Here is a 12,551-nt window from a genome sequence, read left to right as displayed (position 1 = left end):
TATGGGAAAACGGTGCAAAGGCATCACCTCCAAAGGGTTTCAGCCTCCCTTCCTCTTTCTGACCTCCGCCTCGCTTGCCATCTATAGCTCCAGCCTAGACTGTGAGACACCCTTGGACCTGCCTAAAATCTGCTGCTCACCTTTTCCCAATGAGACCAGATATAACGTCACTGCCCCCCACGGATACCATAACTGTACTGCACCCAGCCCAGCAGGTTCTGACTAATATTCACTTACGTTAAAATTATTGTTTTGTTAGCACACATGCCAGTATCTTCACTTACACTGGGGAAAAAGGTAGGGATATATGTAGGTATAAAAATATCTGTTATTTGTCCTTGCACAAACAACAATCCTTTCTAGCCGACTGTTGCTTAATTTTGTACAAAGAAAAATTGAATACGCATAAACTTCCATCGCCTTCCATCCACTCCCCCAAATAATTAAGCACGGACTATTACACCTTTTAGAGAGGAGGACTGGGTGGTGATCTCAGACTTCCCTCATGCCCGTGATGCGCAGCAGCCGTGCCCACGAGGCTGAAGGCGGGCACGAGGGACCAAGAGCACGCCCACTGTGCGGCACTCGACCATTCAAGCTGACCTTCTAATCTGGGGAGGCAGATCATTTTAGCCATTTACGGTCTTGAGTTAATTAAGTATGGGTATATTTATAAAGATTTTCAGGAAAAGTTCACATACACAAAGGTAACACATATGGCAATTGTTTAAAAAAATTACTAGGCAAGTCACAGGCAGCTAAGGTTTGAATCGCAAATGTTGAAACTGACATACCTTTTCAACAGACTATAATGACAGTTTGAGTTGTATCTAGAGAAAGCACAAGTCTGCTATGATCTCCAGCTAAACGATCTTCTGACTCTGTGTTTTAGTTATAAGCCCTAAAAGCAGATATCAGATATATATGAAGACTGACTGGGATGATATATGCAAAATTTCAACTAATTCTGATCAAATATAAGAGTAATGTTTTCAGTGGGCACCTTTCTTACCCCGTTCATTGCCAGCTAATGCACTTACCCACCGCCTGACACTCGGGCACACCGTTAGCTGGTGAATGCCTGACTGACCACACTTCCGTCCGCATCATGCAATTAATCAGTTTCCTAGCCTAGATGGTAGTTTATTTTGTCTTCTGGCATTTGAGCAATCATTCCCAATTTCCAAAATCAAATTCCATAATGGTAAATGGGTTTGAAATCCAGTGTGCTTAAGGGAATCTTCTAGCAAACCATTTACTTAACTTTTCAAACGCTCGGTGCGAGGCATATTTGCCTTTGGACTTACAGCAAAGAGAAAGGATCTCTGACAAGCTAACACATGTATTAATGGACTTTTAATGTAAAGTTCATGTTCAAGAATCTTCCTCCTACTTTATCTTTATGCAAATGTCTCTTCAGTTCATTTTATCAAAATAAAGTGTTAGCAAGTCTGAAGTGCTTTGCACATTTCTTTAAAAGAGAGGACAATGGAGTCAGGCCAGGCCGCACAGTGCAGTGCACTCCTGATAAGACAAAGTGTGTGCACGAAGGCTTTAGAGATGATTTTCTTCCCTCAAAATGTAACTGCACCAAGTGCAAATCATTACAAGACAGAGCTAGTAAGATCTCCTCCTTACTAGTAAGGAGCACAGAAATTAAAATGGCTTAGAAGGGGTGAATTGGGGAAGATGATGTTTCTGGAGCCTTAAACTGGCAAGAAACTGTCCACAGATCTCAACACACTGAATCCTCAAATGAGCATTGGCTGCCTCTCGATGCTCTGCTGACAATTTCCTAGCAGAACTGACCACCTCCACAGCACGGGGAGTTGGGCAGCACAGGCGCCGGTCAGCTGTGCCTGGCCACCAACCGTTTTACTTCCTACGGACAAATCACCTGGTGGGGATTAGGAGGGGTAGGAGAGAGGAGGCCAGGAAAGCATGAATTCAGACAACTTCCTTCCCCTTTTCTTAGATGGATAGTCTTTTAATTATTTATATTGTACCAAACGAGAAATAATGAAGTACCTAGGAAGGCAAATACTGAGTAAGTCACAAGGAGGAGGCTGACTCGACAGGCAGGTATTTCGTCATTTTTACTTGACTATCAAAAAATTCTCTTGTGATTTGTGCGGAATAAGTCCCAGAGGGGGCCGACTGCTCTTTCTTCCTATAACTCAGGAGGGTTCTCTCGTGCTCTAGTGAAACAGGAGGAGAGCATTAAGTCTGTGACGTTTCAGGTAAGTCACAGCCCCTAAAGAGTACACAGGCGATTGAGACAGCTTCGCCTACGTTAGACTTGTTAGTTACCCTCTAAAATGACAAAAAATTTCCCTCACGGGTGACATTTTGAAACTTTCTAAAGGTCGTGAGCACCTGCCTTCAAGTGAAGTGTCTAATTCCATTTATTTTGTAATTTGTGTTTCATAAATCTTTAAAAATAGAATCTAGGGCTCTCCTAATTTAATATCAGGCCTTATGTGAAATTTCTTACTTACAGAAAAAATCTTACTCGGTTCTTACAGTTCCTGTTATTAAACTAAATTACAGCATGAAATCTAATAATATCATAAAACAGGTTACATTTATGTATCTTTACAGATAGCTAAAATTAGTTTACTAAAGTAAATTAAAAGTAAATTCAAGGCTAAATCAGATTAATTCCGACTACCAATAGAACTTGGTGACTCAGGGATAATGTCGGGTTGCACTTGCTCCTGTTGGGGGGGGCTCTTTCACGCCGTGTCTGTCTCAGGGAAGTGCTGTGCTGAGAGCTCTCAGCCACTCACCACATCATCAGATGGGCCGCCGCTGGGTAGGATGTCCACTTGAATGGATACTGTGTCCACAATGCTTTTCCTTCTAGAAAGTCGATCTTCATCTAAAATAAAAAATTGTCCCCATTATATGTCAGTTAGAAATGTCATTTATACACTGCGTAATTCAGGTTTCAAAACATTTCAGAAAATTAAGACAGTCATTTCTGCTCTTTCTAAACAAACCGAGTGCTGTGTCCTCAGACTTACAAATGCGCCGGGCAGCCCCGCACTGCTCTACCTTCCGATCCTGGTCTGTGTGCACTGTGGTTTCAGTCCACTGACGAACTAGAGCGAAGAAGGTGAGGACAGAGAACCCAGTTTCTCTCTCACTGCCCACTTCTCCCCTCCAGGGCAGCCTTCCATGGTAGTAACTAATGCTACCAATGGAATCTGGCAGTTTACCCTTCTCCTGGACACACAGTAAGGCTGCAGTTCCTGGCCTGCCTGTGGTTAGGAGGGACACGTAACTAGTTCTGGCCAACGACGTGTGAGCGAAGTCTCCGAGCGTGCTGCTCCATCAGCTTGGATTCCAGATACGGATGATAGGAAGATACGCACAGTTCGATGGAGCACAAATAAATCTTTACTGCTTTAAACCACTAAACCTGCGACTGCTTGTTACCACAGCATAACCAAGGCAGCCTTCTTAACCTTGGCACTACAGACACTTTAGGCTGGATCACTGTGGTGGTAGGAAGCTGTTGTGTGTACTGCAGGAGCCTTCACAGCATCCCTAGCTTCTACCCCTTAGATGCCAGCAGGCCTGTCCCAGTGCTGATAACTAAATATGTCCCCAGGATTGACACGTCCCCTGGAATGGGCAAAATCACCCACAGTTGAGAACCACCACCCTAGTCCACCTCAACGGGTGACAGACCATTCTGCAACGTCCCGATGTGCCACCACCTCGTCACAAGCCTCTTTGAGCCCTGGCCACACCGCTCCCCCACGCGGCTCCCCCACTGCCTGCTGAGCTGAACGGGCATCCTGGGCTCTCTCGTCAGCTCATCAATACCAACAGTGACTTCAATCGCTCCTGCCCGTATTTCGCCACGTACAATGTGCACTTTTGTGCCCACATTTTTGAGAAAAATAAAGATGCACATTATACATGGGTAGTACCTAAAATACCTTATATATCTGTTCTTTTGTTTGTAATTATTTGTCACATAAATTTCTTGTATCATAATATGTTCAAAAATAAATGCTAAAATCCCTTTATAATACAAAACACAGGTATCTAAATATAAATACATAAAAAATTGAAGAAATTAAAATGAAAGAATTTTTCCCCCGAAAGTTCGGGCCAAAACCACGGGTGCTCATTATACACAGGAGAATGTTACACGGGTAAGACACGGTCACTTTCTGCCGTCTGAGTCGAGCCTCTTCTCCAGCCTCTGAGCGTGCTCCGCCACACCTGTCTTCCGCACTCTCCTACACACACAAACCTCCACTGGACACACTGTACTACCTGTCCTTCCTTACACCCTCCTAACTATAAAGATTCCTATCTCTCAAGGCCTAAACAAATATATCACTTCCTCAAAAAGCTTAACTATTACACCAGTTATTTCTACTTATCCTCTTTCTTCTAGGCACAAACATTTACCATCAGCTATGCCTGATCTTCCCAGGTGCCCACAGAAAAGCCAAGGCACAGCTACAATCAGCCTCTTACACACATGCACAAAGTCCCTACAACAGAGCTTCTGGGCGATAACCCCGGTCCCCACGAGCCATCGGTGTTGGTGCCTGGGCAGCCCTGCAGGCCTACCAACTGAGGCAGTGCTGCGGCCCCGTGGGCTACCCTGCCCGCTGGCCCAGAGAACGCCCTGTCACCAACTCAGTGTCCGGTGTGTACACGCCTGGGGAGACCCTCGCTTCCCTCCCCCAGTGGGGCTGGGGTGGTCCCGGACACCACCACCTGTGTCCTTTCCTTTTCCACCTGCCTTCCTCCTCCCTACTTCTGCTGTTTGTAATGGTAATCCTCGCTCTCCTGACTTTAACTGGCACCTGGGTTTCAGAAGCAATCCTTAGAGCAGCCCTAAGTTCCTCCGGCGACACTGTGCTACCACCTGGTGCGTCTATGTGCGCGATGCACGCAACTGCATTCAGATGGCTAAGGAGTAGGGGAAACGTTCTGAGTGTGAGGGTAGTGCCAAGCTACATTCTGTTTCTCTCAGTGAATTGTCCATGGATATTTAAAAATAAGATATAGAAAGTGACTTCCTGGCTGGTGTAGCTCAGCAGATTGAGCATGGGCCTGTGAACCAAAAGATCGCGGTTCAATTCCCAGTCAGGGCACATGCCTGGGTTGCAGGACAGTTCCCAGCATGGGATGCACGAGAAGCAACCATACATGATATTTCTCTCCCTCTCTCCTTCCTTTCCCTTGTAAGGATAAATAAATTTAAAAAAAAAGAAAGTGACTTAACTGCATATAATAAATCACAAATGTAATTAGGGCTACAATACCACACAGATTTCATTAGAAAGCTAGCTGGGGCCAAGTAGAGTTTCAGAAGTAACTTATCTACACAAATTTAAAAATGTCATCGTTTAATGCTGATAGCACTCACAGCGGTGCACTTCTTTGGTCCTATAGAAAAACACACAATTCCACTGAGAATGAACGCATATTTATGGAATAAAAACAAACTGCAAATCACGGCGTCAAAGGTAATAATGAAATTATTTAACTTCATACCCACTATCCTCATCTGTAAACAAAGATAATGCTGTCTTCCTCCTTAAACTATTTTAGAGGTTAAATGAGGAAGTGGATACAAAGTGCACATCACAGGGCTTGTTTCTGCACCTGCATTTGCATCTGCGTCTACACCACACAGTAAAGGCCGCTGCTCTCCTGATGAAGGCGGCGCACCTGTATCTGTGCATCTGCGTCTGCATCTGCACCTATCGACCTGTCCACCCACCCACGTTCACAACACGAAAAAAACTAAGTATGTTTCCCTTTTCCTTCTGGTATAATCTTCTTAAATCCCTCAGTTTTCAAAGTGAATACCTGACAGTTATGCAGGCGAAGAAAAACGTAATACCGGACTGACTGTCCCGTGAAGTATCACTGCCTGCTTCTACGTTAACGCAGGGCACATACACCACAGGCCACTCTGAACCACCAAAGTCTTTATAAGTCAGAGAAAGTCTTATTCTGACTGAGCAACTTCTTGGCAGTTACATAATTACATACTGAACTATTCAGAATTCTTCCAGTCAGGGACAAAGAGGCGCTGAGAAAGGGAACACATCTCTTTTGGGGGGTGGAAGGAAACGGGAAAGAGCACACCACCTGTTGAGGAGAAGCACCAGCATTTGCCAAAAACTGTTACTCGTGGAAGGGTCAAGGTAAAGGGAAGAAGCAGTGGGAAGAAAGTACAGCTGTGGGGAAGGGAGGGCGGAAGGCTAACCGAGCTCGCAAGGACATAAAACACACAGGCACTGGCTCCACTTTCTAAAAGGTAGGTTCTACTGAGCTACTTTGCTACAGGACAGGTGACAAAAGGCAGGCCAAAGAGACCCTGGGTTTACCTTTGTGCTTGTGTCTGGGCTTATGAGGGGTTTTTTTGCCGGAAGAAAAGAGAGCTAAATACAAATTATAAGAATAAAATATTTTAAAAGTCTTTTATATTACAATGTTCTAATGTTTTCATTCTTACCATTTTCATTTCCTCATGGAGTTCATGAAGAATAAAATCTTTTACAGTATAGAATTAGAAAATGCAAAAGAATTCATTAATATCTCTCACTACTATGAAGTATCATTATAATGAATGTATATATTTTGGGTCTGCATTTTATTCCATAAAGCCACCTAACTAAAACCAAATAGCCCTCTTAACATCAAAAGCATCCAGGAAGAACTAGTTCTAACAAATTTAATATTTACACAATCACCAAGTGAAAATGAAAGTGGAAGACAGACACTGTTTGATTTTAATTTCCACAGTAAACCTGGATGTACCGACATCACGCAGCTCGGCCTCGAAACGCGAGAACCGCTGCGTTCAAAGAAAAGGACAGAAGGAAATGTACAGTGCACAGAGGGACACCTATTCTTAACCTAGAAAGTTAAAAAGTTTCTTTGCATAGCAAATGATCTGTTCTCTTTCAAGTGACAGAAGTTTGCCTAACTCATTAAGCTCAATAAATACAAATAACAGATTAAACAATTTTTGCCAATTTCCTTGAGTTAAATTCAACATTGATTAACGAGGGAAGCTTTCATTTTCCTTTGCCATTTGAAGTATAATATTATTTAGTATAACAATAATCACTTGATGGCTCCATCAGTTCATGACAAAATCATACACAAGGGTGGGCAAAAGTAGGTGAATAATATAGTAATTAATAATTAATAACCTGAGTACAAACTATTTTGTGTACTCACAACTGCAAACCAACTGTTGCCCACTCCTGCACGTGTCTCTAGAGGTTCACTAACGGTTTTCAAGAGGAAAACTTAAAAATACAAGGAAGCCCTCTTCGGCATCTGACAAAGCTGTGGTGCAGTAAGCGTGCAAACAACCACGTTCCCTTGTGGACAGGGTGTGGGAAAACACCCGCAGCAGCCCCTCACCTGTGACTTGCGGCACGTAGGGCACCGACAGCCTTTCCACGCTGTAGCCGCTCCCCCCGAGAGACTCTGCAATCTTGTTGGCCAGGAAGTACAGGCTTTTGTCGTGCTTCTCCCAGGACTTGGGAAGCCTGTCAGGTTGGCCAAACAAGAGCCCGTCAGTGGTACTTAAATTACCAAGCAAAAACAAGTCAACTCGCAAACACTGGACGTCTGAGCCTCGATACGACAGATGAAAACTGGGCAGGGACAGTGCATCTCAGAGGACTGGCCCGAGCTCTGTACAAGCACAGGGATCGGTCCTCAGAGAAACCACTGGGGGCTGGCTCCTTCCCCAGCACCGGCCAGCGGCGAGGGTGGCCTCGTGCGCTGTCCTGTAGGTGGTCCCAGGTGAAATGGTGGAGAGGACTGCGTGCAGCCTTCCCTGTCAGACTCACTACAAATCTACCCCAAGGAGAAACTGAAGCTGCAGTTTACTGGTAGTTAATGAAAACAGTATTAGCTAGCCACGTGACAGGACACACTTGCCCAACCACACAAACTTTCAGTTTCCTTTGAAACGCCTTGGCTTGGTCTTACGCTGATGCTTTTGATATTAAACCACTTCACAGCCCAAAAGTGTGAAGAATACACTGTTCTTTTTTTTTTTTTTTTTTTTGGTTTGGAGAGTAAGAAAGAATGCAGGGTGTAAATTACTAATTTTCCTTGATACATTCTTTCTCCCACAATTTTATGAGTATTTTTATCTCTTATTGAAAGTTTTGAACAGGATATTACATTCCCTTAAAGGAATGTTCCTTTATATGAGAACATGCTATATTTAGGAGCTATATCTCCATATTAAAAAGATAAATTTTTATCCACGATTGATCTATGTACGCCTAAGCAAATATTCATCATGTACAAGAATTTCATAGCAAGAGAAAGAACTTAGATGAATTGACAGAAACACAAAACATGACTATAAAACACCAGAAAATCATTCTAACAACAGTGTATTCCTTTATATCGTCACTGACTGCCCCTTTCTTAAAATGTAATGAATTAACATACATGCACTTATCTCTGAAAATGTGCTCTGGCAGAAAGTAAGGGGCTTCCATAGTTCGAATTTCAATAACCTGAAATATATCCAAAAACAAAACAAAAAAATCAAAAACCTCACTTCTCAGGAGCTTGCTATTAAAATGTGGAAAAATAAAAAAGCAGAAACGAAAAGTAAACATTTCTAATTGTGGAATTTAGTCTACATTTATAGCTCAAATCCAGAGTTCATTTTGCTTTATATTTATTATTTTCAACATTCATCAGATGACAAAACCGCGTAGTGATACATGTAGCAGAAAACAGTAATACGTTACATCTGGTTGAACCTGCCACAGAGGGGTAAGAACCCACTTTCACAGCGGCCACTGTTCTGGAAACCCCTCCACGAAGCCCTGGGCCCATGCCACGCCCCTCCCACTGCAGCCCCTGCGGGAGAAGGTGTCAGTGCTCGGAGAAGTCTGGCTCCTCCGCTCAACCATGAGCTGCTCGCAGGGCGCGCCCTGCTCTCCTAGTTTTTCTGTCTCTAACTGTGGGCGGCTCATATTCACCCAAACACTTGTTTAGTGCACAAATGAGTTTTCCTTTTCCAAATACCCTAAAGTCCTACATTTTAGCCTTTAGCCAGGACTGAGAGATATGCTCCAAGGTCCATAAAATGAAGTTCTACTAAAATGCTATTAAATCATGCAAGTAATTATTCAATGAGTTACTACTGAAAAAAAAAAACTAATATAGTTCAATGACAAAGAAGAAATCTCCGAGAGGCACATTAATTATCCAACTTCTAAGATGTGGCTCAAGTAGATTGGTTTAAAACAATAACAACAACAAAAATGGTATAATTTAAGAAAATTTAGATACCAAGATTCACACTGTTTAAGAGAAAAAAACTTATCTAAGAAATCACATGAAGCAGTCTAGAAGTAAACCAAGTATTCTATTCAACCACTGCGTAAAAAATTCCAACAGGCACCGAAGAAAATATACAAATCACCTATAGTTTTAGCTGTAGTTTCAATTTAGTCACTGTGTATTTTTACAGAATTATCTTCATTTGATACATGAATGGCAAGATTAGAACTAACCATCACAGAAAGAGAACCAGCCACTTTGCATACAAAGCAAGCTGAACCTTCTAAGTCCCTCACCTTGGAAACGTGCTGGCAAAAGGCAGGGATGGCGATCATCTGACTCACGAAGTTGAGGTACGCGGCGACCAGCGCCATGATCCCGCAGCGGTGGAACATCGGCAGGTTGTCCTCGTTGGCGATCGCGCTGTCCTTGAATCAAAACAAGCACAGCACAAGGTCTCAGGCTCCCTGAGTGTTCCCTCTGATTGCTCTGAAACATGCAGGTGCTTTGGGATGCTAACCAAAAATGTCATCTTATAAGAAGTGACTTTTTTTCCTAATTCTGAAAGGAGAATACATGCCCATTTAAGGAGAGTAAAATCTCTCAAACAGCTTTTCATAAGAAAAAAAGTACACGTATATTAAATATATATAATAATACATCACCCTGATATACACATATTATTCATATTCTTGTTACCTACTGTCCATTTACTACATAATACGTAGAGCCCCACCAAACAGTACATAGGTATTATTTAATGACTACCTTCCCCACTAAACTCCAAGCATAAGCACAGGGGCTGCGTTGTCTTCCATTTTCCTGGGGCCTTGAAAAATATTTAGTACACAGTCAAATGCTCACTTGACATTTGTTTAAAAAAAATACATGACTACAACCCTTTTCTTGAGTATTTTAGATTTAAAATAGACATATCCCTTTAGAAAATGCACGTTTTGGGGTAAAGGCAACAACGCTTTAAAGATGGTGTCTATTTCATCTGAAGGAAAATGTTTTCTTCAACAAAAGATCACGAGAGCATACCTGCAAAGCAATGGCTAAGCGAATGAGATCAATAACCACTTCTTCGTTGGCCAATTCAATAGTTATGAGCGCGAGAGAAGTATAGAGTAACTCATAGTTTTTCTGAACATTGTCTTCCTCTTTACAGCCCAAATATATGTGTCGGTAGAGTTGCTGGCCGTTCTGTAAAGCACAGTGACAGAGGAAAAAGTAAGTTTGCTTGAAAGGTAGTAAAGGCAGATTTCATACGCATACAACCACCTGCGAAGTGGCTCCCTTATTACCATGCAAGAGAGGTTTAAACCGATAATTAGGTGGTCTAACTGTGTCCCCATCACTGACGTCTACACAGATACTAGCATAGGACCACAAACTGACATTAGTGTGGAAGATTAAGCCTTAAATAAAAACAGCAAGTAAGAAACGGTTTTCATGTCAACATTGAAAATGTCTTTACTAATAATCTGCAAAGACAAAAGCAAACTGTACACCGCTCTGAGAAACAATTAGAATGGACGACAGAGTCACAGGGGTCGCGGCGACAGTGGAGGACATGTGGTGGAGCGGGGCTGTGCTCAGGCGTTCTCGCCTGTGAGGCCGTTAGGACACGTCCAGGAGGGCCTCTGTAGTTTCTGCCACATTGGCACGAAGCCCCCAGAGGGAAGTCTACAGGCAAGTGTGTAGGGGAGAGGTGACAGAAACTTCCCAGGGACTGCACAGAGGTTTCCCCTAAACCAAACCAATCCAAGTAAATATACTAACGAAGCGTGGCTTCATTTAGGCCATAGAGCAATATAAAACTACCTAACAATTCAAATGGCTTTAACAATAGCATGTGTTATTTTTTAGAGGACAGTCTTACCTTTTTCATGAAACTTGTGTCTTGTCTACAAATTTTTTCTCTTTTGATCTTCAGGTCAGCTACATCGGGTATTATTCTAGAGGTAATCAATGCATCATTTTTAATGAATAGCCCATTTAGTTATAATAGCACGTCTTGTAAGACGAATCAAAAGTTACACTTAGGAGTCTGAGCTGCATAACACTCATTTCTATGAGCATGTTACTCACTTTATGTAACGACACCGCTGAATTAGAAAGTTTAGGAATTTCATAAAGAGATCTTGACTCCTAATGCCATTTCTAAGTTTAAAGCAAAACTAAAATAAAACTCATGTAACCAGAGACTACTAATAGTTAAGATTTCTGAAAAGACCTCCAAACATTGCTGTCTTAAACTATATTAATAATAAAATTGGATGCAGAAAACCTACCAATCACAACACTTAAACATATGAATGTTGAAACGGAAAAACATCCTCATTAAGCCTGTTTCAAGACGGTGCAGTACCTGATGCCTCGAAGCTTCGCCCTGTTGTCATGGCGATCCATGAGATTATGCATCACTTCCAAGACTAACTGTCGCAGCTCATAGTCTTCCATGAGGGATGCGGATAACAGAGGGTCCAGAAAAGACCCAGGCAGCGCGGTAACAATCGTCTTGGCTTTGTAGCCAGAGGTGACCTGATTACAGGGAGCAAAGTCAAAGAAACAAAAACCTTTGGCATGAGTCTTCCTTTGGTAAAATTCCCAAACTGTTTACAATTATCACAGACTAAGGAGAACAAGTATGGACATAAGGCTGAAGAAAAAACAAAAAAGAATTTTGTAAGATGAGGATTTTACCGAGTTCACAAATCATCACTCAGAAAGAGAGTAAACTTAGTAACAAGTCACATCTCCCACGTGCCAGCCACACATCTAGGACTACACGTGCACCAACTGTGTCCCCACAAGGTGGGTGCACATGCACCCCCACTTTATATGAGAAAACTGGGGTCCGGGGTTAAGCACATATGGGACAGGCAGTCAGCCCTAAACGGACATAAGGAGATTAGGTAGCAAACGGTACAAGAGCTGAGAATGTTTCATTTAAACTTGTAAGTTACTTTTATTTTAAACTAAGCAGTTTAGGTTAATAGGAATACATATTCAGTTTGGAAAGCTGTACTTTTAGGTATTTGATTCGACATTTCTGAGTGAATCGCTAGGTTCTAAATTTAAAGCTTTTCAAGAGCATGTACTTAAACACCGTGAACCACACCACACAGCGTTGCCCAGGCAGCGCAACTGGGGTTCAGTCGAGATGATTTACTCAGGGGATTTGTTTAAGAAAACACTTGGGACCAGAGGAAATTTTAGTTGCTAATTTC

At 42.5% G+C, this 12,551-nt stretch overlaps 1 protein-coding gene across 1 annotated transcript in view; it reads right to left on the bottom strand.

The window, feature by feature from the left end:
* EFR3A (EFR3 homolog A) overlaps window positions 1-12,551 on the bottom strand; it is a 69,400-nt gene that overhangs the window by 9,515 nt on the left and 47,334 nt on the right. Inside the window, exons 13-19 of the mRNA XM_037048563.1 lie at window positions 11,690-11,862; window positions 11,201-11,276; window positions 10,360-10,521; window positions 9,612-9,743; window positions 8,470-8,537; window positions 7,420-7,547; window positions 2,790-2,881 (exon numbers count right to left, since the gene is read on the bottom strand). Coding sequence (XP_036904458.1) covers window positions 2,790-2,881; window positions 7,420-7,547; window positions 8,470-8,537; window positions 9,612-9,743; window positions 10,360-10,521; window positions 11,201-11,276; window positions 11,690-11,862 — 831 coding nt within the window. The remainder of the gene's footprint in view (window positions 1-2,789; window positions 2,882-7,419; window positions 7,548-8,469; window positions 8,538-9,611; window positions 9,744-10,359; window positions 10,522-11,200; window positions 11,277-11,689; window positions 11,863-12,551) is intronic.

Source organism: Sturnira hondurensis, unplaced genomic scaffold, assembly GCF_014824575.4.
Source record: "Sturnira hondurensis isolate 20B ecotype Veracruz unplaced genomic scaffold, ASM1482457v3 Scaffold0006413, whole genome shotgun sequence".
Lineage (NCBI taxonomy): Eukaryota > Metazoa > Chordata > Mammalia > Chiroptera > Phyllostomidae > Sturnira > Sturnira hondurensis.
The sequence above is the reverse complement of the archived record's forward strand: the minus strand, read 5'-3'. Positions and strand labels throughout refer to the sequence as shown.